Below are 20,117 nucleotides of genomic sequence, written 5' to 3'. Positions count from 1 at the left end.
ACAGCTGGACTAGATGCCTTTCAACAGACCCTCCTGTCTAGGTTCACACTACCCAGACTCAAGTCCCAGGAGACAGGCCAGTAGCCCACCTTAGCTCCTCCCCTGCCTCTTGCCAAGGAAGGTTATGGGACTAGAACCTTGAGGGCCTCTATCGGCTGCCGTAAAAGGACGGAAAGTCTTGAGGCTCACCTAACATGACAACTACACAGAGGAGGGAAGTCAATTTCCCAAATCAAGGGGCAATGCATGCTGGGTAGAAAAACATAAAAAATGTCCTTCACAGGGATGTTAAAGCCAATTCTCTTCTCTTATAGATAAGAGGCTCAGATCTAGAAAGGTTAAAAACTTTTAAAGCTCGCATAGCAAGTTTGAGGCAGAGATGGAACAGAAATTAAGACAAACACTAACTCTGCTACCCAAATGGACTCATAGCACCACATCACATGAGAAATGCAGACTCTCAGGCACCATTCCAGGCCTACGGAATCAGAATCTGCATTTTAAACAAGTCCTTGGCTGACTCACTTGCATACTAAAGATGATTGAGAAGCACGGCCCTTTGCAGGTCTCAGCCTTAAGAAAGAAAAGAATTTGTGATATACAGGAGTTCTTGGTAACATTCTTATGATTTCCTTCTGGGAGTTTGAAAACTATGTCAAAATAAAGTCACAAAACAGACAAGCTAAACACCCATCACATAAAAGGTCAGTATTTAAACACTTCCAGCTAGCTCAGCAACAGACGGGACATGAATCAGCAAAGGAGCCGCCCTGGAAAGGAGATGCCCGAAGTCACACCTGAGACGGTGTGGGGTGCCCCTGCCTAGCGGGCCCTGGGAAGCTGCAAAGTGTGCAGTGGCCACAAGTGGGCTGTTGTGACCAAGAGGAAGGGGTCCAGTCCAGGCCCCTGTGGCATATGAATTATCCTGAGAAGAAGGTATTTGAGTCCCTGAAATCTCCAATCTGCCTAAAAGCAGAGCCTCTGGAAGAGCTCAGTTGTCACAAATCCCTCCTTGGCAGCAGCCAGGGGGCACTCACTATCGGCGATGAGAAGTGTTCACAGCACTGAAGCAGACAGTCCCCACACAATCACAGCTCTCATCTACTCTCCAAGGGCCCATTCACCTGCCCTGTAAGTCAGCTGTTCTCTGCTAAGTGTCCTTCTCCTCCTCCTCTTTCCCTATTAAGATGGAATGTAAGCCCCAGATTGGAACAGCCCCTGAGTCCCATTTTTCTCTGATGTCCCTTACCTGCATGATTAAATTTGTCTTTTCTCTTGCAAATCTATCTTTTGTCAGTTTAATTTGCATATCCCCAATCACTGATCCTAAGAGAGTAGAGGACAACTTTTCCTTGCCAACAAAGACCAGCAGGGCAGAGAGCATGCGCTAGAAGCCAGGGGGCCAGCTCTCGGTTCTGCCCTCACCATGTGCTTTCTCCGGGAGCATGGGATTCATGAATCCACGTGAGGAGGATTCTCAGAGCATTCAAGGAGAGGTGTTCTCGGAATAGGATGTGGTGTTCTGGTCTGTATCCAACTTGTTTGGGTTTCACATTCTCTCTGCGAGCTCTGCCCTGGCAAGGCCATATGAGCTTAGAGTTCAAATTTGTACTTATTTCACCCACAGCTACTTTATAATCCTGCTGGTGGTGAGCGGTCATTTTTCTGTGGGGACCACAATTATTACAGAAACTACTGAAGACCATGAAGGAGTTGAAATGTGATCTGTTTCTGCCAGAACCAAAGACAGAGGACAACTCAGCCATGTTCCTACTGACACTTCCACCACTGATGGGCAATTCAACAGCCATGGGGAGGCCAGTCGGGCACGTGTGTTTTATAATGACACCGCAGGAGAGAACTGGCTGCGCGATGGCCCTTGTGGAGCCCAGACCAAAGGACTGACCCACCAGGACTTACCACTGATCCCGGGAGAATGAGATGATGAAACGGATGCCAGCGGGGAGCGGAGCCATTTACGCCACCCTGATCACGAAGCTTCAGTCACAAAACAAGCTGCTGCATTAATCGGTTATTAACCCTGGCTCCAGGCCTCTCTCTTGCCCAAGCCGCTCAGGCAGGCTGGAAAGCTGGAGATGACCTGCTGGGTCTCACTTCCTCCTTCCTTCTGGCAGAGGCTTGGCTCTCTGCAAGGAGAACAGGGAGTTGAAAAGTCAGGGGTTCAGGCCATGGCACCACAAAGTTCCTGGCAGAGGTAACACCCTATAGGGCTGTTACCCAGCCCAGATCAAAGCTGGCCTTCCAACAGGACAGGGAGCTCCCAGTGGGAGAGCTGCTAAGGTGCAGGCAGGGCGCCTGCGCTCCAGGGCGGTGTGTTCAAAGATCCCTGAAATGAATTTCACATGATGTTCTGATAAGGTTGGAAAAGAACCACTGAGCTCACCTCCATCTGGAAGACATCTAGAGATCAACCACTCACTCTTAACCACAATGGTCTACAAAATTAATATTCACAAACACATGAAGCCAGTAGGTGCCCAGTGGTTCAGCCATGCACTCAATTACCAGAGCCCGCCACAGAACTGGCCACGTGCCATTCCACCTACTGGGGGCCACGTCTGAACCCATTAACAGAGAGGAACATAGGCCTGGATAAGATGGCAGGTCATCAAACCAGTCATTTCGTTGGGGCTTTGTAACTGAATTGAACCCTGTCTGATGTGTGGGAGGGAGCTTCATCGTGCATCTGCCTCTTCATTTCTAACCTTCTGTGGTCACCTTGGAGGCCTGGGAAAATGACCCCATTCTGAAGGCAGGGCTGGAGGCCCAGCAAGACCAGAAGGAATGGGCAGGGAGGCCTCAGGGACAAAGGGGCCCAGACACGAGGCAGGCCAGTCTCGTGTCCAAAGCCAACCTCATGGCTTGCGTTATTTTTCCCATTTTCTTCTATGCTTGGTGGAAAGGAGGCTTTAGACCAGTGCATTCCACAGCACCCAGTGCACGCAGGAATACGGACTGCTTTATCTTAGCATTTCATTGAAAGGTCACAGCTATATCATTTTTTAAAAGAAAGCTGTTTTTGAGTAAGCATTAATCTCAATTTAAACAGGCTGAAATACATTTAATGTCTTTGAACAGCTTCCTTGGGATGACAGACAAGCAACAGCAAGCAGTTCAGATCTGGAGGCCTTAAACTCTCGTCCTAAGTGCCCGTATCTTCCCCCTGAGAGCAGGTCCCCCATGCCCACTCCTGCCCTCCCTCCGGAGCGAGCACTCAAAACCTGCACCTTCCTCAATCCATTTCCTTTACGCCACTTTTAGAAAAAATTCAAATGTCTTGCCTAGCTTCACCCCAGAACCCCGACCCCACCATCTCCTCTAAGGGAGCCCTCTCTGCTTCTACCAGCCAGCCTGGCCCCTGGGCCCCAGTAGGACTGTAACAGTCAGCCAGTTTCAGATGGTCCATCCACCAGACTGTCACTGCCCAGCCCGCGGACCTCGGGCGGGGACTCCCGGGCACATCCCTTCACTGTCTGTTCCCTCTCCCTCCCCGGCTAAACAGTGACGATGATGGCACCTACATTTTGGGATGTGAGAAAGAGGACGTGGGGCCATCCATGGGAAGCCCTAAGTGCTGAGCCCAGTAGGTAGCAGATGCTGAATAAGGAGCAGCTGGTGTCTTTCTTATCATAAATTCAGGAGAGGGGGCCCAGGGCCGCAGGTGACTGCCCCATCCATTTGCGTAGCTCAGACCCCAGCACAGAGCAAGTGCTCAAGACATGTGTTCAATGAATTTCCACAAATCCTTCAACACTGTTTTTGCCTCAAATCTCTGGATTTAAAAACCATTTTATTAAAATTCTGCTCAAAATGAGTGAGCTCCTGTTGGTGCCTAAATGTACTTTAGGAAACAACTCTGCAGTGATGACCGCAGAGCATGGTATTTGGTTTACGTTCTATAATGCCTGAAAATGGATGGGCAGAACCCGATTTCTTCCTCTATCTAAACACCGCTTGTCTAGGCACCTTGTCTGGAAATACTCCATTACTGTCTACTAATTCAATCAACTGATGAACCTCAATTCAGTTCTGGTAAAACCTGTCTCTCTCTCTCTCTCTCTCACACACACTCACACACACACACACACACACACACACACACACACACACACACACACTCCAGAGGGCATTGGAAAACCAGCCAGGGCAGGTGGGTGGTGTGGTGGTGGGGGAGGAGGAGGGTCTCAATTTCCTCTTAAGCAATGAAGGGTCCTCCCCTGTAAAATGGGTGCAAGCAAGCCTGTCGGATTTCATGGTGGGTGCAATTAAGATGTGTAAAGATGGTGACTGTTTAGACTGTAAGAGCTCAGTTTAATGCAGTCCCTTCCTCCTAGGCCTGGGCAGTGCCTGCTGGAAACCATTCCATGGAGAGCAGGGTGAGACTCCGAGGTGACCAGTGATGACTCAGTGCAGCCCTGGAAGCCCACGCCCACTCTGAGCAGGGACGAGGTCAGAGGTCAGTGGGTCGCAGGGGCAAGTTCAGGTTGGTCTGGTTTCTAGTCCCGCCTCCCTCCCACCTCTCCTCCTCCGGCCCTCCAGGGAGGGCAGTGGAAATGAGGCAGAGCCCTGCTTTAAATTTGGTTCTTGGCAGGGAGCCCAAGTACTTAAACAGAAGACATACTTAAATACTTAAAAAAATTGCTCCTTGTAGGTGCTGCTGGAACCCCACATGCCAGGAGGGCAAAGCGTCAGAATATCCATTGTCGCTCTGCTGTCAGAGAGCAGCTTCCAGAACATCCCTATGGAGCACCTGCACTAGAATCTGTAAGAAGCACGTTTTTATACCTTTCTTCTGAAACGACCAACATAGCCAACTGTAAGGCAGAATGACCTGAAGGAAACAGGCATTCTTGTGCCCCACCCTCAGACCTGCTGATGATCTGTGCTTCCCAGAACAATCTGTGTGCTCTTCAGAGATGAAAATGGTAAGACTGAAAGGCAGAAATAGTAAGAGCAACATCAAAAGGGTCTTCCCAGAACTGAAGTGCTGCTGTAAGTAATCAAAGCAGCCCCGTGCACATCTTAAGTAATCTACTTAAAGGCAAAAATTTTAAAGTGAATCATATTTTAAGGCAAAGATGGGTGGTGTTAAAGAAAACAGGAGCTCGGGAGGTGAGTGCTGCTGGGGAGAAGAGAGGTGGCTGTTAACTGCGTTTTCTGTTTCCAGGGTTCTTACCAGGTTGTTGAGCACTTCCACAAGGAGGTTGGTATGGGACCAAACTGGAAACATGCAACTCCTAACAGCTAATGAGAAATTGCCTATCACTACTTTAACTGGTGTTCCAGAAGAGCGTATGAAAACCAGAAAAGTTAGGAGCTTTGTTCCATTCGCAGTAACGTGCAGTCTGGAGTACACAGCACGAAGAAATGGAAGATGGAGCTTGACACCAGGGAATGATGGGAAAATCCTTTGATGGGTTGGGCACCAACCCAAAGCTTACTGTTAAAATCCTGGGGGGGAAGAAAAGGTTCTTACAGGGCTGATCCCTGTCCAAAATAGTTCTAACCTTTCAGTCCTAAACAAGATGCAGTTGCCTTTGCAGAAAAAAATGGATGGAGCTGTGATGTTGCAGAGAGAAAGGCTCCTACACCTAAGTCCAAATTTCACGCTCAAACTTTTCTTAGAACAAAAGGACAAGAATATCCGCAAGATAGGCTGGTGTTCACTAGATCTCTGCTTGACTGCGAATAAAGTCAGCTGTGTGGTATTTATAGTCCACGTATAATAACAGCTCTTAATCTTTGAATAAATTTGACCTTTCAATTACAAAGAAAAGAAAAAACAAGCCCCAAATAGAGTCGTCTTCCCCCCACATCAGCAAACCAAGATTTATTTACAGTTTCAACATATCCTAGGAATGTGACATTTTACCAGTCAATCTGAGAGGTCCGCAGCAACACTACGGAGGAGACCTGCACGCCACCCCTGCCCTCCCCCCAGGGGAGGTGGCCAGGCCTAGGACAGTGCCTTTTCTTTCACTAATCACATCTCCCCCCATCCTCCTCCCTGTAAGAACCTTCATTTTGTACAGCTCCTCAGAGCATCTCTCTGCTTGCTAGATGGAACGCTGCCTGGTTCATGAGTTGCTTAATAAAGCCAATTAGATCTTCAAATTTACTTGGTTGAATTTTTTTGACATTGGGAAATACCATGTACCATCCAAAAGTTTTCTTTTTCTTTTTTTTGTCAAGAGAGGGAATACCACTTCCTTTCTAGAGAAAACACTTTCTACAGTTTGTACTCTAAAGGCGCTCACCTATTAATATCAAAGATGAATGACAGTAGGCGCTATCACACAGTCTTATTTAAACGTGAAAAGAAATCCTCACCTGTCCCACTGTCCTTCCCACCTCCAACACAGAACTCAAAGGTGGTCGGCACGACACAGAACCTGCCAATGCAGGTTCAGAGCTACATGGTGACACGAGGTCCAGAGCCCCGGCTTAAGAGCATCATCTGAGAGGAGACGGTCAAGGAGCGACGTGGGGAAGGGGGCATCTAATGCAGTCACCAACACCGACAAATTCACACTACATTCAAGGGCAGGCAGGCGCTTTTCAGGCAATGAGCTCTGGGTGAGGAAAGGAGAGGCCAGGCTCTGGAATTCCTTTAGCAACTCAAACCTGGGGTGGAGTAAGGGGCTTTCCAGTATCTTCCACGCGAATGGAAACCCTGATGGTACAGGCTCGGTCACCAGGTCCCCAGGACCAGCGGCATGGGTGCAGGGGTCGGGAGGGTAGGAGGGTGGAAGAAAGGGGTAAAGATCCCGATGGTGGGAGGCCGGCGGCTGGGCGGCTTTCAGGCGCTTCAAGCCCTATAAACCCAGGAGATCGCTGTCACTCGTGCTGGCCAGGAGGCTCAGGGGCGCCGGCAACCAGCTGCTCAGCAGACAAACAACCCAGAGGCCCCGGAGCTGGCGCTCAGAGGCTCCCGGGTGGCGTTTCGCGCCGGCTCCTCCCCGGCGGCGGGTCCCGGAGGAGGTGGACCCGGCCGGTACGCTCACGTCCCCGCCGCGCGGCAGACAATGCGCCTGTCCCCAGAACCCCGGCTGTCACCGCAACCGGGATGGAGTGGCGAGGGACCCAGCGGCACCGCTCAGTGCGCCTCTGCCCGAGGCTCTGGTGGGCGGCCGCCGGCCCAGCCCGGCTCCCCGGCCTCCGCTCGCCCGTAGTCCCCGCGCCTCCGGACGCCTCATTCCTAGGACTGCCCCAAGGCCAGGGGCGCTCGAGGCCACCCCGGCCCAGGCCGAAGACAGGCACAAAGAGGCGGCGCGGGGAACAGCCCGCTGGGCTCAGGCGTCCCCGCGATGGCAGGTGCTGCGCGTGCTGGGCGCCCGAGTCCGGAGGCCCGGCAGGTGCGGGCGGTGGCGAGGGTCTCCGCGCCGCCGCCCGCCGCCCTGTCCCCATCCCGGTGCCTCACCTGTGCCGCAGCCCGGCCCGACCGCCGCGGGCGCTTCCTGCTCGCGACTTCCTGGGGCGGCGCGCCGAGGTCCCGCCGGCCCCGCCGCCCTTTCACTTTCCTGCGGCCCGCGGGGAGCCGGGCCCGGGCGGGGCGGCCCCTGCCCCTGCCCCGCCCGCTCGGCTCCTCCCCGGCCCTCTGCCAGCCCCGGAGCGCGCCCGGGTCCCGCAGTCTCCGGGACGCCGAGCGGGGGCGCCCCCACGCGGGGTGGCTCTGCCCCCCTCCGCGGCTGCCGGGGCCCCGGGCCGTCGCCTCCTCGGGATTCCTGGCGGCCGTCCCGTGTCCTTGCACCTGCCGGCGGGCGCACAGGCATTACCGGTACGTTCCCCACTGGCTGGCTGAGAGCCAGCTCCTCAAGGGCCGTTTGTCCTCGAGGTAGGTCTTACCCAACAGCAGCACGCGAGGCGTCCAGAACCAGCACTGAAGAAGGCCGCCTTGGCCTCCCAGCCTTTATTCCTGTTGCCCTTTCTGAAGGGTCAGAATCCTGAAAATAGCATTCGACTAAGTGAAAACGGGGACAGGCTCTGTTAAGCCATCTTTTATTACACCTGAATGCCTGTGACACTACAGCTCACATGGAGGAGCCCAGCCGAGCGACCACCCACATCCCACGCCCCTTGCTGTGCCTTCCCAGTTCCCACCTCACCCGTGGAACAAAGGTTCTCCAAATCCTACACTCCTTGATCCTGGGAGAGCCTGAGGGCTAACTGCAGAGCGCCCCCCTGCGAACACCCACACAGACACACAGCGTCCGAGCCAGCTCTGGTGCCCAGCTCCCAGAAGAGCACCTCCTGGCAGGAGCAACTGAGGCAGAAAACACACTTCCTCAGGGAAGAAGGCTGCCCCTGGTTAAAACCATCCAAGGCCTGGCTGTACATGCCCAAAGAGGTACATATTGGAGACTGGCAGTGGCCTGCCCTGCCTGGCACCCGCAGGCCAGCTTGGAGAAGGGCTCCTCCCCTGCCAGACTTCACAGTTTCCCCCCCCCCGGGCTCCCCCCCCCCCCCCCCCCCCGGGCTCTGTGCTGTTTCTGAAACACCCTGTATCCTTTTCTGTTTGCTGTGCTGGTAGTATCAAATGTCCCACTTCTTTAGGCTTTTGAGAAGCCTTCTCCATGCAGAAGGGGAACTGTCAGCCACGGGTTTCCCAAGATGCAGCCACAGGACGCTGCTGGGCCCCGTCATCCTGTGAGTGTGACTGCCCCCACCTTCCAGCCGCGCTCTCCCTGTGGGGAGGTCTCTTGCCCAGACCTCCTCTCTCTCGGCCAGTTTCTTCTCCCTTTCCTAACTCTTCCAGCCCAGCCCAGTCTAGCTCCCCTCCCTCCAGGTCACCCTTCCTCTGGCACTGGCCACAGGCCCTGCTCAGGGCACCTCTGCTCTCACTGAACTTGTGCGTCAGATTCTCTGGGACCTGCTGCTCCCCATGCCACACTCTCCCGGCTGCCTCGGGCTGCCTGCTAAAGCAGACCAGAGGCTGTCACTCCTGACGAAAACCCTTCAAGATCCCCCATCACCTGCAGGAAGGAGACTCAGGTCCTTAGCAGCTGAAAAACAAGGCCCGAACCCCTCTGGCCGCTGCATGCCCACAGCTTAGCGCAGCACTGCAGTGCTCACACCTTGATGTTTCTGCCTTGGCCCTCCTGGCCCAGCCTCTCCCTGAGCTCGGACTCGGAGCCCCGGGCCGAATCTCTCTGTGTTCCCCCAGGCAATCCTCACTGCTTTCTGGGGCACTTTGGAAACTTCTTTATCCTGACTTATCACAAAGAACTGGTAATAGTTATTTCTAACTCTATTTCCTGGCCCGTAGCCTGGCTTTGGAGAGATCGGCAGGGCAGTGCCTGATCTCAGAACACACTGACCCACATCTGGAAACTGCATGAATGAATGCGGTGTGACCCCATGCAGGGGCTCCTGAGTTTTCACAACATTTTCTCACAAAGAAAATGATGATATCTGTGTGACATATAGGGTGCTCTATATGATATTTGCTGAAAATATTATTCTTTTAATTTTATAAAAAATTAAAATATTCTTTTCAATATTAATTTTTTATGTGATTATAAGAAACATTAAGAAAATGTATTAGGGGACACAGTAAATTTTTGTAAAATTTCCAAATAAAACAGTTCACATTTAGAAATGAAAACTTGGGATTGCTTTGATGAGCATGCCAGGTTTTATGCTTGAAATGGCTGCACACAAGCCCGGGAGGCAGAGGGGACAGAGGGGACAGCTGGGACATCATCCTCAAGACACTTTCTTTGTGCAAGTAGATGGTAACTTTTAAGCTGTTTTTCACAATCACACAAATTTTACAATTGAGATATAAAGAATCTAACAATGCTTCCTTTTCTTTCGCTGACATGTACTGAAGTTTCTTGTGAAAAATCAAATGACTCTCCAGTCCCACTGAATTTTTCATATCCAGTATTTCAGAATCATGACAAACTGTGCCAGTCCAGTGGCGGCATGCCCTCAGGCTGCCACAGACACGGCTGGTGGTCAGGGTTCCAGAGAGATGAGCCCATGGTGCTCAGACTTGGAGCAGCCTGCAGAGCACACCTGCCTCTGCTTTAACCTGCAACTTCCAAGCTTGCTTTGAATTTGTTTTGATTTTAGTTCAGTAAGAGAGGAAAAGACCAAATGAAATGCACATTCAGTCTTATCCAACAGGTGTTTATTGCAGGCCCTGAGGCCTCAATGTCAGCAAGGAGCCTTGTAGAGCAAAAGGTATGTGGCAAGAATAATCTGGTCCACTCCAAGGGAACACGTGCATGTGAGGAAGGGGCCTGTATTCACTTCTTAGGGCTGCTGTGACAAACTACCTCAAACTGGTGGCTTAAAACAACAGGAATGCATGGTATGCATGGTCTCACAGTCCATCGGCCAGGTCTCTGAGATCAGGGTGCTGGTAGGGCTGTGCTCCCTCTGGAACTCCAGGGAACAATCTGTTCCATGTCTTTATCTTAGCTTCTGGAGTTGCTGGCAACCCTTGGTGTTTCTTAGCTTGTAGATGCATCGCTCTAATCTGCCCGTGGTCACATGGCATCGCACTGTGTGTCAACCTCTTCCTCTGTGTCTCTCCTTAAAAGGACACCAGGCATATTGGATTGAAGGCCCACCCTACTGTAGTAGGACCTCAGCTTAACTAATTATGTCGGCAACTATTTCCAAATTAGGTCACATTATGAAGTTCCAGGAAGCACATGCATTGTGGGTGGGGGCACAGGGATACCTGACAAGACAGCAGTCAACCCAGTACAGGGCTGTCACATTAGTGTCAGCTGGGTGGGGGGAATAAATGGGGAAATACACCCCAGGCTAGTAACATCAGGAAGCTGTTAGCAGCCTAGTCCTGAAGAGGCCAGGGCAGTGAGTCACTTTAGGGCCCAGCAGGGAAGGAACAGGAGGTCCTGCCTCTCTTACCGCTCTCCCACTGACCCCACCCAGGAGGGAAGTGGAGGCCTGGTGCCCACTGCCTCCCACAGGTGGTGACAAGGACGGGCTAGTCCCTACCCACAAAGAGCTCTGGCCAGTGAAGATGTCAGACTGGAAACCAGTAATCACTACACAGGGTTACACGTTACAGTGGGGATACCAGGGGTGCAGAAGAGGGTCACCTAACCCAGATGAGAGAGTCACGGCTGGTGGCATCTCAGGCGCCAACAGGAGTTGGCCGAGAGGGCGGGAAGGAGAGGGGACAGGGTCCAGCAGGGGGACATGCACAAGCAAAAGCTGCAGAGCAGCTGACAGGTAAAGAGGGAGGGGACAGCGCCCACACAGGCCAGGGCGGGAGGGGATTCTGAGGCTGCTGGGCCTCAGAGCTTGGGGAAAAGCCTCATGCTTAGGAAGCATAACACTTTAAACATCTTGGAGAAGGAAAGGTGAAATCAGAACTTGTTTACTTAACAGGGAGAAGAGAAGCTTCATTTTACCTCCACCAATCAAAGAGCAAGAATTCTAGCAGTATGGGGTGCTAACCGGAGAGCAGGGTGATTTTTGATCACTTACTAATGTTGCTAATGAGGGGCATGAAGAAGCCTCCCACTATGAAGCATGTTCCAGGCAGACAGGAGGCATACGCTGAGGAGCCGCCCACCATCTGACCGAGGGTGGAGGAGCAGGCCTGCTGGGTTCTGCAGGAGCCGGGGTGTCCAGCACCCAGAGCTGCCTCAGGCCACAGAGCTCTCCTCCCTGCCCTCCTTGACCAATGTGTGAAAGCTCTGTTTCCACCAAGGTTCTCCTCCTGGATGGGAAGCGTCCAGGCAGCTGCCTTGAACATCCAGAGAGTCATCCTCAAGGTGTATCTGTTGGTCCCACCAGGCCAAGGGAACGGGAAGGATATCAGAGGGCTCAGTCTCATCTTCAAAACAAGAGGGCACAGAAGAGGTCTAAGCTGGACAGGAAAACTGCGCTGTATTCAGTCACAGAAACCTGGAGGGGGTGACTGGGAGAAATGGCAGGAGTGGAAAGGGGTTGCCTTTAGGCTGTGAGATGAGGAGCAGAAGGACAGAGTCCTGCTTGTCCAGACCATTTGACTATAGTACTTTCAGTGCAGTTTTAAACTATAGGTGTACATTTTCAAATAAAATAAAAATAGACATTAAAAAAGAGAACACCGGGCTTAGCCTAGGTAACGGCTTGTACATAATGGGGCTTTAGACCCAGTGATACCTGAGTATGGGACACGTTTTGGACAGGAGAGCTTTGCAAGTGTCATAAAATAATACAGAGACAGCCGCCCATTTGCAAAGATGGCCCTCAGCACACTGCCTGTGTAAGAGGGTGAGCAAACCTCCTGGCTTCCAGACGCCTTGGCAATGTTTCCTAGTGCAGATACTTCTTGCTTTTCTTCAGTAGGTGTGGAGAGAGAAGTGTTTGCTAAGCAAGTGCCCCAGGGCCTTTGGGGAGTAACTGGATCCTAATTGGGGTGGCCTGGTTGAGGAGGGGTCTGCAAATGCCAGCAGGAAATTACTTACACATCCATCAGCCAGAGTTCCCAGCAGCCGAGCTCCTCTCTGGGGCCACCTTGTTGCCGGAGCCTGCCTGCTGTAAATTCCTCCTCATTTTAAGCCTGCAGGTAGTATTAGCTCAGGGACAGTGGAAATAGGAAGCTGACCCTGACACATCCGCTAAGGAGTCAGACCCTCAGCTGAGCTAGTGCAGATAAATGTGATAAGCAAGTTGGGAAATTGTGATAAGGTCTTCAACAAGGCTCAATATCCTTCAGTCCAGGGGTGGTTTGGTAAAATAAGTGGCTTAAATCAAGGGACTGTACTTTAAAGCCCCCTCTGGGCCTGTGTTTGATGTTTATAAGAAAGGGTGCCTCTATTTTAAGCAGCACAGGAGCAGCGTGGTGGAGGAACATGGGTCACCCAGTTCTCCAGGAGCCCCCAGTTGTCTTGCTCGCCTGGGGCACCCATTCTTCCCCAAGTCAGGCCTTGGATGGCAGGGCTCCTTGCTCAGTCAGCTGAACCTACGCTACTCCCCAGGGGTAAAAGTCATGAAGCCAGCCCCCTTTACAGCCTACAGTAATGACCTTGTCCCCTCTGTGGTCACAGGAAGGCTTTGCTCAGGTTCCCCCCACCCCCCACAGCTATGTTTTCTGGTTCATTTACTGTTTAACTCATATGATTGAAACCATTCATTTTTAATCCTTATCATTGAAATCCTTTCCAAAACTAGGCTTGTGTAACTAATAACACGCAACTCATTGGCTATGGCATTTTTTCTTTGGCATCACTCAGGTCATCAGTCGTAACCGGGCAGTGTCAGCAGCCTGGCAGGAAGGCTGGGACGTGGCTCTGAAGATCTCTGAAGACGTGGTTCAGATCTTGACTCCACGTCTACTGCTGGGGTCCTTGCAAACCTCTCTCCTGAGCGCCAGTGTCCCTGCCGTGACCTCTGGGAGGTGGGCGTGGTGGGGAAGGAGGGCATGTGTTAAGGTGTGGGCTGGACAAGGGCAGAGATTTGCACCTGTTTTGTCCCTTGGTGGCTTGTTCTCCCCAAGCACCAAGCCCGGCACATGGAAGACAGTGCATCTCTGCTGCTGAGTGGAGAGCCACAGGTGCACCATAGAACTGCGAGCGCCCAGATGCTGGGGCTACTCTATCTCGGTGAGCACAGCAAGTTGGCATGAATATGCAGTGGTTCTAGGACATGCCCTGGAGCTGGGGGTAAGGGACACCTAGAAAGTCCCTTTCATCAGCTTATCTTGTTCATTTGCCATTTTCTTCTACAAATGGAATTTGATTCCCTGCCACCTCAACTTTAATAAATACACTGTTAAGGTTTCGTTATGTGGCATAATGTTAATAGAGGTTTTAAATCCAAACATGCCTACCGAGTTCCTATGGATGACTTCACAGCCCTCCTGCTGGCAAACGTGGAGCGTCGGTGAGGACATGGCATGGCCCCTGTAACTGAGTGGGAACGTGGAGCAACACCAGCAGCCACATCTTCTTGGCAAGAGATGGTAATGGCAGGGTCCTCCTGCTGGTGGCCGCTGCCAGACTGACACTAGCACTTGCTAGATGGGACACGTTGGGACCATCCCTTAAACTCAGTGCCTCAGCTTCTCCTCCTCTAACACAGGCTCACTGAGTGCTTAGATCTTTACATACTGTGCCTGTTAGGAGAATGACAGGTGCCATTCTCAGGGAGTTCACAATCCAGTTGGTACAAAACTACAGAGAACCTCAAGCCACATAACCTAAAACCCCCCTAAATCCTTAACATGTTACAAGTTTTCTGATTGTAACTTAAATAACAATTTTAAAACTCTTAGAAAAAAGTCATGCTTTTGTTTGATACTGTATTTTCTATGAATCAATAAAGGCACTAATCGCAGGAAGCACTGGGGCAGTGAAGTGACCTTCACCTGATCTTGCTTCATAAACGCATTTTTTCCACTTCCATTTTTCTCAATGGGGAGACTTTTAGGGTCCTTGCACTGAGACCCCATATCCAGGGCCACAGATCCACAGCACCATGCTGGTGAGTTCCAGCATTGCCCACAGGTGGCAGCCAGCAGCCCGGTGTGGCCCAAAGTGGCCCCCAGCTGGTTCTTTCCAGTGCCAGGTCTCAGCGCTGATGCTAGTAGGAACCTAAAACTCCCAGCCTGGTTAAGAACCTCCCCGGCTCTCATCTTGCAGGCAGGGGGGAAAGGATTCGTTTAGGCCTCCTGACTATTGCATTTGGTCCACGGCTGCTTAGAGGCTTGTCCTAGCAGCTAGACCACTAGAACTGGCCCTGGAGTGGACAGAGAGACATATAAACAAGGGCGTATGCTGGTGCCATTAGCAAAGAAGCGGTGCCCCGGCTGAGGAAGGGCTTGTGGTGGCCATCCCAGAGTAGGGGTGAGTGAAGTACCCAGAAAAGGCCCCTGAATCAGTGTTTTCTTACTAATGTAATGGAGTGTAATTTCCTGAAGTAAAACCCACCTCCTTCAAACTTGTATTAAACATCTCCATTCATTCATCAAAACTTGCTTGAGTCAAGATAATTTGGTATATTCTTAAGGTGAAAAACTATTTAGTCATTTAAAACACTTCTGAAGTTTTGACATAGTTGCCATATAATGGCACAAAATAATGGCAAATGATGAATGAAACAATTCCAATTAAGAACAAGTATACATATACATACATTTAAAAAGTTCGGAGGAATTCATGCCAGAATGCTGTCTCTGGGAGGTGCAGTTATTGGCTGACTTCTTTATAGTTTCCTGTATTCTCCCAGTCTGCCAAGGGTGTTTAGTAATTGTTAATAATCTGAGCCTCGGCTATGTGGACCATGGGGGTTGAGCCCTGGGGGCACTTAGGAAGGCTGACCTGGAAACACGTCACAGTTGTACTGGGGAGGCAACAGGAGCACCACCACAGGGATGGCGAGAAAGGGCTGGAAGCAGTAAGAAAGCCTCCAGAGGAGGTGGCAGCAGGGCCAGGTACTCACATGGAACTATTCACCAGGTAGAGAAATACGGGAATTGCATCTCAGAAAAAGGGAACATATGCAGACAGATGAGGATGTCTTGCAGAAAACTGATCTGATTAATTAAGAATAGTGTAGATGAAGAATAAGCCCTTGGGGAAAGATGCTTATCCTCACAAAATAATTAAGGAAACACAAAGTAGAGACACTGTGAAAGGCTGTTTTGCCCATCAAATTAGCAAAGAAGAAAAATGACTTACAGCAGGTGAGGGAGCTGTGGGAATCACCCATTCTGCCGGAGAGGGGTGCTGGGCAGGCCATCCTAGGAGGCAGTTTGGTAGTATTTATTTAGTTTTAATGTTTCTCCCCACCATCCCAGTAACTTTGAAAACTATGTGACTGAATTTGACAGAGCTGAATTTGAGATGTGGACAGAGATCTACACACTCAGGTGTTCAGAGTGATTCTATTCATGTATCCATTTTTTATTTTGGGGAGTAGGTTCACAGGTGTTCATCACATTACTTTGCTACATTGCTGACATATTTGAACAGGTATTTGAACGCATTAAGTATTACATAATGATTACTTTAAAACCTGAGTTAAGTATACACATTATATTTCTACAGCATCTGGCATTTCCAGAGCATTTCATCCTCATTTTCTTACTTGATCCTCATGACCTTCTTGCAAGTTAGGCAGGGCGAGTCTTATTCTGGGGGAAGAACAGACATGGCACTCAGCTTGCAGCCTCCCCACTGAACCCTTCCTGAGAGAACCCATCCATCCTTAGGCCCTTGTATCACCACTGGCCATAGCAGGGTCATCTGTAATATCAGGAGTAGAAGCCACCTTTCACAGCCACTAGTAGGGAAGAGTGACATCCATTTAGAAGCAAGGGACTAATATGCAGCCATGAGGAATTATCATTTTGGTAAATTTTTTACGACCATGGGTTAACATTGGATTTGCCCCAGATGGGTCTGTAACTTTTTCCTCACTACTTTGTAGCCCTCTAGCATATGACTTAGGGACTCACCACACACTCAGCTGTACTTATTTAACCGATGTACTGAGAAAGCCCTGGGGAAATGGAATCGGATCTAAGAAGGATGAAAAAACAAGGTCAAAAACCAAAACCAGAAGAAAAAAGGAACAAAAAACAAATACACTTTACTTTTTTTCTTTCCCAAGTGTTGAATAAAGTACAGTTCTGTTGCAAAATGAGACCTAACATTCAAGTTGGTAAGCATGTGCTGACTGAGTGCTGTGTGGTGGGTGAGGGGAGTGCAGATGAGCCACATTCTCTGCCCTTGAGTTGCTGCCCACTGGGAACTGCGAACCTGCCAGTTTCCTGACGTCTCGTCTCCACCCTGGCAATCTCCACCAACCTGTCTGCTCCACTGGTTGTGATGCATTACTGAATAATCTCGTCTCCTGGGTGGAAAAATAATTTGTTTTCCACTCTTGACAACAGCATTCTCAGTACCCTTCCACTAAACCGCGTAACTCAGGTAGGTGTGTGCACGTGTACCTCATTATTTCCTCCTTGTTGGTTGCTGTTTTTTAATGAGACATAGCTTCTCATAATAAAATACCTACTTACATTTAATCTACATATCTGTGTATTTCTAGAAACTTCAGTCTCTTCCCACTCTCATGTCTATTAGTGCTAATGAATATAAGCATTAAGCGTTAATCTGTTCATCACAGATTAACTTGTGATTGTCATAAACAATTACCTGGCTGAACCACCTTAGTCTGATCCTCTTCAGGAAGAAACGACAATTGAAAATGATTAGGATAAACTGGAATCAGAACATTCCCAAGGACCTGTTGACAGGCAGAAGGTGCTTAGCTTAGAATAAACAACAGTATAATTGATATTAATCGATAACACTTGCTAACTGCTTTAGTGTACTAGGCACTGTGGCGAATTCATTAAAAACATCTTGTTTAGGTTCACAGTAGCCCTAAGAGGGCAGTTAACTATTATCTCCATTTTGTAGATGGGTAAATTGACTTCAGGAAGAAATGAACAGAGCTAGGATTCCAACCCTGGGCCTGACCCCTACCCACTAAATGCCATAAAAATTCAAAATTTTTTTTAAAGTTGCAATTCCAGTATTGTTTATATCTATCTGTATATACACCTGTATCTATATGTTTATGTGCATATATACAATTAAAATTGCAAGAATTTAAGTGCTTTGATAAACAACCTCCCATTTCCATAGTTAAAATGGACCTGAATTCATTTTGTTCAAAGTCCCTGCTTTTTATCTGAGCAGTTGCCACAAACTTTAAAAAGAAAACAAAAGACCTGTTTGTAGGGTTTTTTTCTCCCTCAGATCTGAAGGTCTTTTCCCAGAAGGGGCAGGCTCAGGACTCAGCCAGTCACCATGGCAACTGCCTGGAGGTGGGTCAGAAAGGTGTGGAATTAGGAAGCCAACCCCCAGGAGGGACCCAAGCCACGTTCCTCGGCGGCAATCCCCCCGCAGGGACAGAGTCACCCTGGCAGCCCCTCTGCGCGGATGAACCGTGGCCAGTCCGCACCGTGTTTTTTTCACTCCATTTTTTTGGGGGGAGTGGAGGGGAGTCTCTTATTCTTATTTAAGAAGGGCAGGAAGACAATTTCTTCCTGGCAATGGAGCTCAGAGGAACTGTGGGCACTCCCTCTCCACTCACCTGGAGGCCTGCTGCCGCCACCCTCCAAGGACTACATCTGCGCAAACTCCTGGGGGGGCGGATGACGGGAAACCCCTCCCGGTGGGTGACGGAACTGGCCGGGGTTGATGGGAGGCCCCTGCTAGTGGATGATGGGAAGGGCCTCCTTGACGAGGCTTTTAAGAGATGGAAGAGGATTTCCTCCTTCTTTCCCAGTGAAGAACCCCTTCTGGTGATGTCATTGCCTTTGTGCCTCTCATTCCCCAGAAGAAAGGAGGAGGATGCGTTAAGCAAGCGTTCTGAGGGCCTGAGAGTTTGAATGTGCTGTTTCTGTGGTCACTAAGCACTTCCAGATCACCCGGGAGCTGGGGGTCAGGGAGTCAGGGCTGTCACAAATCAGCTTGGCCTGATGAAGGCTCTCTGGACTCTGCAGGCCTCTCAGAGGGAGCAGGTGAGGCTCCCGGCCTGACCCGAGCCAGGGGGCAGCCTCCTTCTGGAGGCAGGAGTTTGGATCTGGTCCAGTTGCTGCAGCAGGAGGCTGGAGGCAGTCCTGTTTTTTCACCCCATCTTGCCTCATTTGGACAATTGCTAAATCTGCCATGTGGTGAAGCTACCATAGATGAAAAGATTGGCGGAGGGGGGACTGACTAATTCGCATGGGATGTAAATCAAATTGTAAATGTTAGTATTCATTAGCGCTCTGGCGAGGCACCCAGCTGTTACTGATGGCACCCAGAACAAGGTCCGCTTATGCCACATTCTGGTGTTTTGAATCTAACGCTTACTGAGCCTGTGGTTCTCTGCTTGGCAGATGGTTGAAGGTCACTCCAGAGAGCCATACTTAGACTCCTTTAACTTCAGAGATCTGGGAGGCAGTGAAGTATGCTGACTAACAGTGATGGCTCTCCAGTCAGATCGCTTGGTTTGAGTACCACTGGCTGGATGACCTGGAGCAATGACTACCTCTCTGTGGCTTCCTTTCCTTAGCTGTACAATGCGGAATATGACACTGAGGATTTAATAATGGCCAAACTGTATCTAAAAATAGAACTCTGACCCACAAACTGTAGCAACCAGCCCAGGAAACCTACATGTTATCCACAGTAACCAGCCCAGGAAACCTACACGTTATCCACAGTAACCAGCCCAGGAAGCCAGCCTGCTAGGAGCCTGCTAGGAAGTCAGTGTGCTGCCTCCACCAACAGATTCAGGAACAAACAATAACCCCTGTAACAACTGGCCCAGATGGCCGGCACTTGATTAACACCTGAATGTTTCGCTATTTTTCCCCACTTCCAACTTAGGACCAACCGGAGAAAGCTGGGTGTGCACCCTGACCAATCACAGAGGTTGCCCTGCTTCTGGTTAGCCTTTGCAGCTTCCCCAGGCCACCAGCCTCCAATCAGGGCGCACCTGAGCCCCCTCTCCCCTCCACTGTAAAGCTCTCCCACTCTTCTGCCTGTGAGTCGCTGTCAAACACAAGTGATGGCAGCTGACCCCCTTGCTCTAGCTTTGAATAACTAGTCTGTGCATGTTCTCATTTGGGCAGCCTTTGTTAATTTCCACACACAACGTAGAGATTCTTTTAAGTAAAACTGATAAAGGAAGAAAGACCTCAAACATTTCCATTTCACCAGGGATCTAACGGCCCGTATGTACTGGATTTCACTGGCTTGGCTGAGCATCCGTTGTGCACAAAACAATTTTCTAGATGCCATGTGGGAGACAAAGATGAGGGCGGCATGGCCTCTGAGTACAGAGAAATCGACAACCATCCAGATGATTATACGTGAGACAGAAGTTGTGTGTTTGATAAAGATGGTTCAAGGTACAATGGGAGGTAAGAGAGACAGAGTGAGCACATCTATTCGAAGGATCAATAGAAGCAGCAAGAAGGAAGTGTCAAATATTTAGAGTAAAAAATTAAAGGCAGAGAAATATGGTCAGTACATACTAATAAAATAAACTCACCACTTAAAATTGAATTTTGCATTTTGTCGCATTCAGACCTTTAAAATCTATGGATGGATGATAGAGAT

General features: G+C 50.1%; 1 protein-coding gene and 1 pseudogene across 7 annotated transcripts in view; one reads left to right on the top strand and one right to left on the bottom strand.

Annotated features, from left to right (window-relative positions):
- SLC37A1 (solute carrier family 37 member 1) overlaps positions 1-20,117 on the bottom strand; it is a 68,478-nt gene that overhangs the window by 46,656 nt on the left and 1,705 nt on the right. Inside the window, exons 1-2 of one of the 7 annotated variants that reach the window (XR_008998591.1) lie at positions 7,442-7,605; positions 1,921-2,147 (exon numbers count right to left, since the gene is read on the bottom strand). Coding sequence is in view for 6 of the 7 variants with exons in the window: in XM_057504926.1 (XP_057360909.1) it covers positions 1,921-1,976 (56 nt within the window). In the remaining variant the exon portion in view is untranslated. Of the gene's footprint in view, positions 1-1,920; positions 2,148-6,351; positions 7,338-7,441; positions 7,606-7,866; positions 7,957-17,153; positions 17,245-20,117 lie in introns of those variants that run through there. The other 6 variants (XM_057504926.1, XM_057504929.1, XM_057504925.1 and 3 more) reach the window with 6 other exon arrangements.
- LOC130684338 (NADH dehydrogenase [ubiquinone] iron-sulfur protein 4, mitochondrial-like) lies at positions 3,669-6,135 on the top strand (annotated as a pseudogene).

Source organism: Manis pentadactyla, chromosome 1 (genome assembly GCF_030020395.1).
Source record: "Manis pentadactyla isolate mManPen7 chromosome 1, mManPen7.hap1, whole genome shotgun sequence".
NCBI lineage: Eukaryota > Metazoa > Chordata > Mammalia > Pholidota > Manidae > Manis > Manis pentadactyla.
Note: the sequence above shows the minus strand (reverse complement) of the source record. Positions and strands in the feature narration are given on the sequence as shown.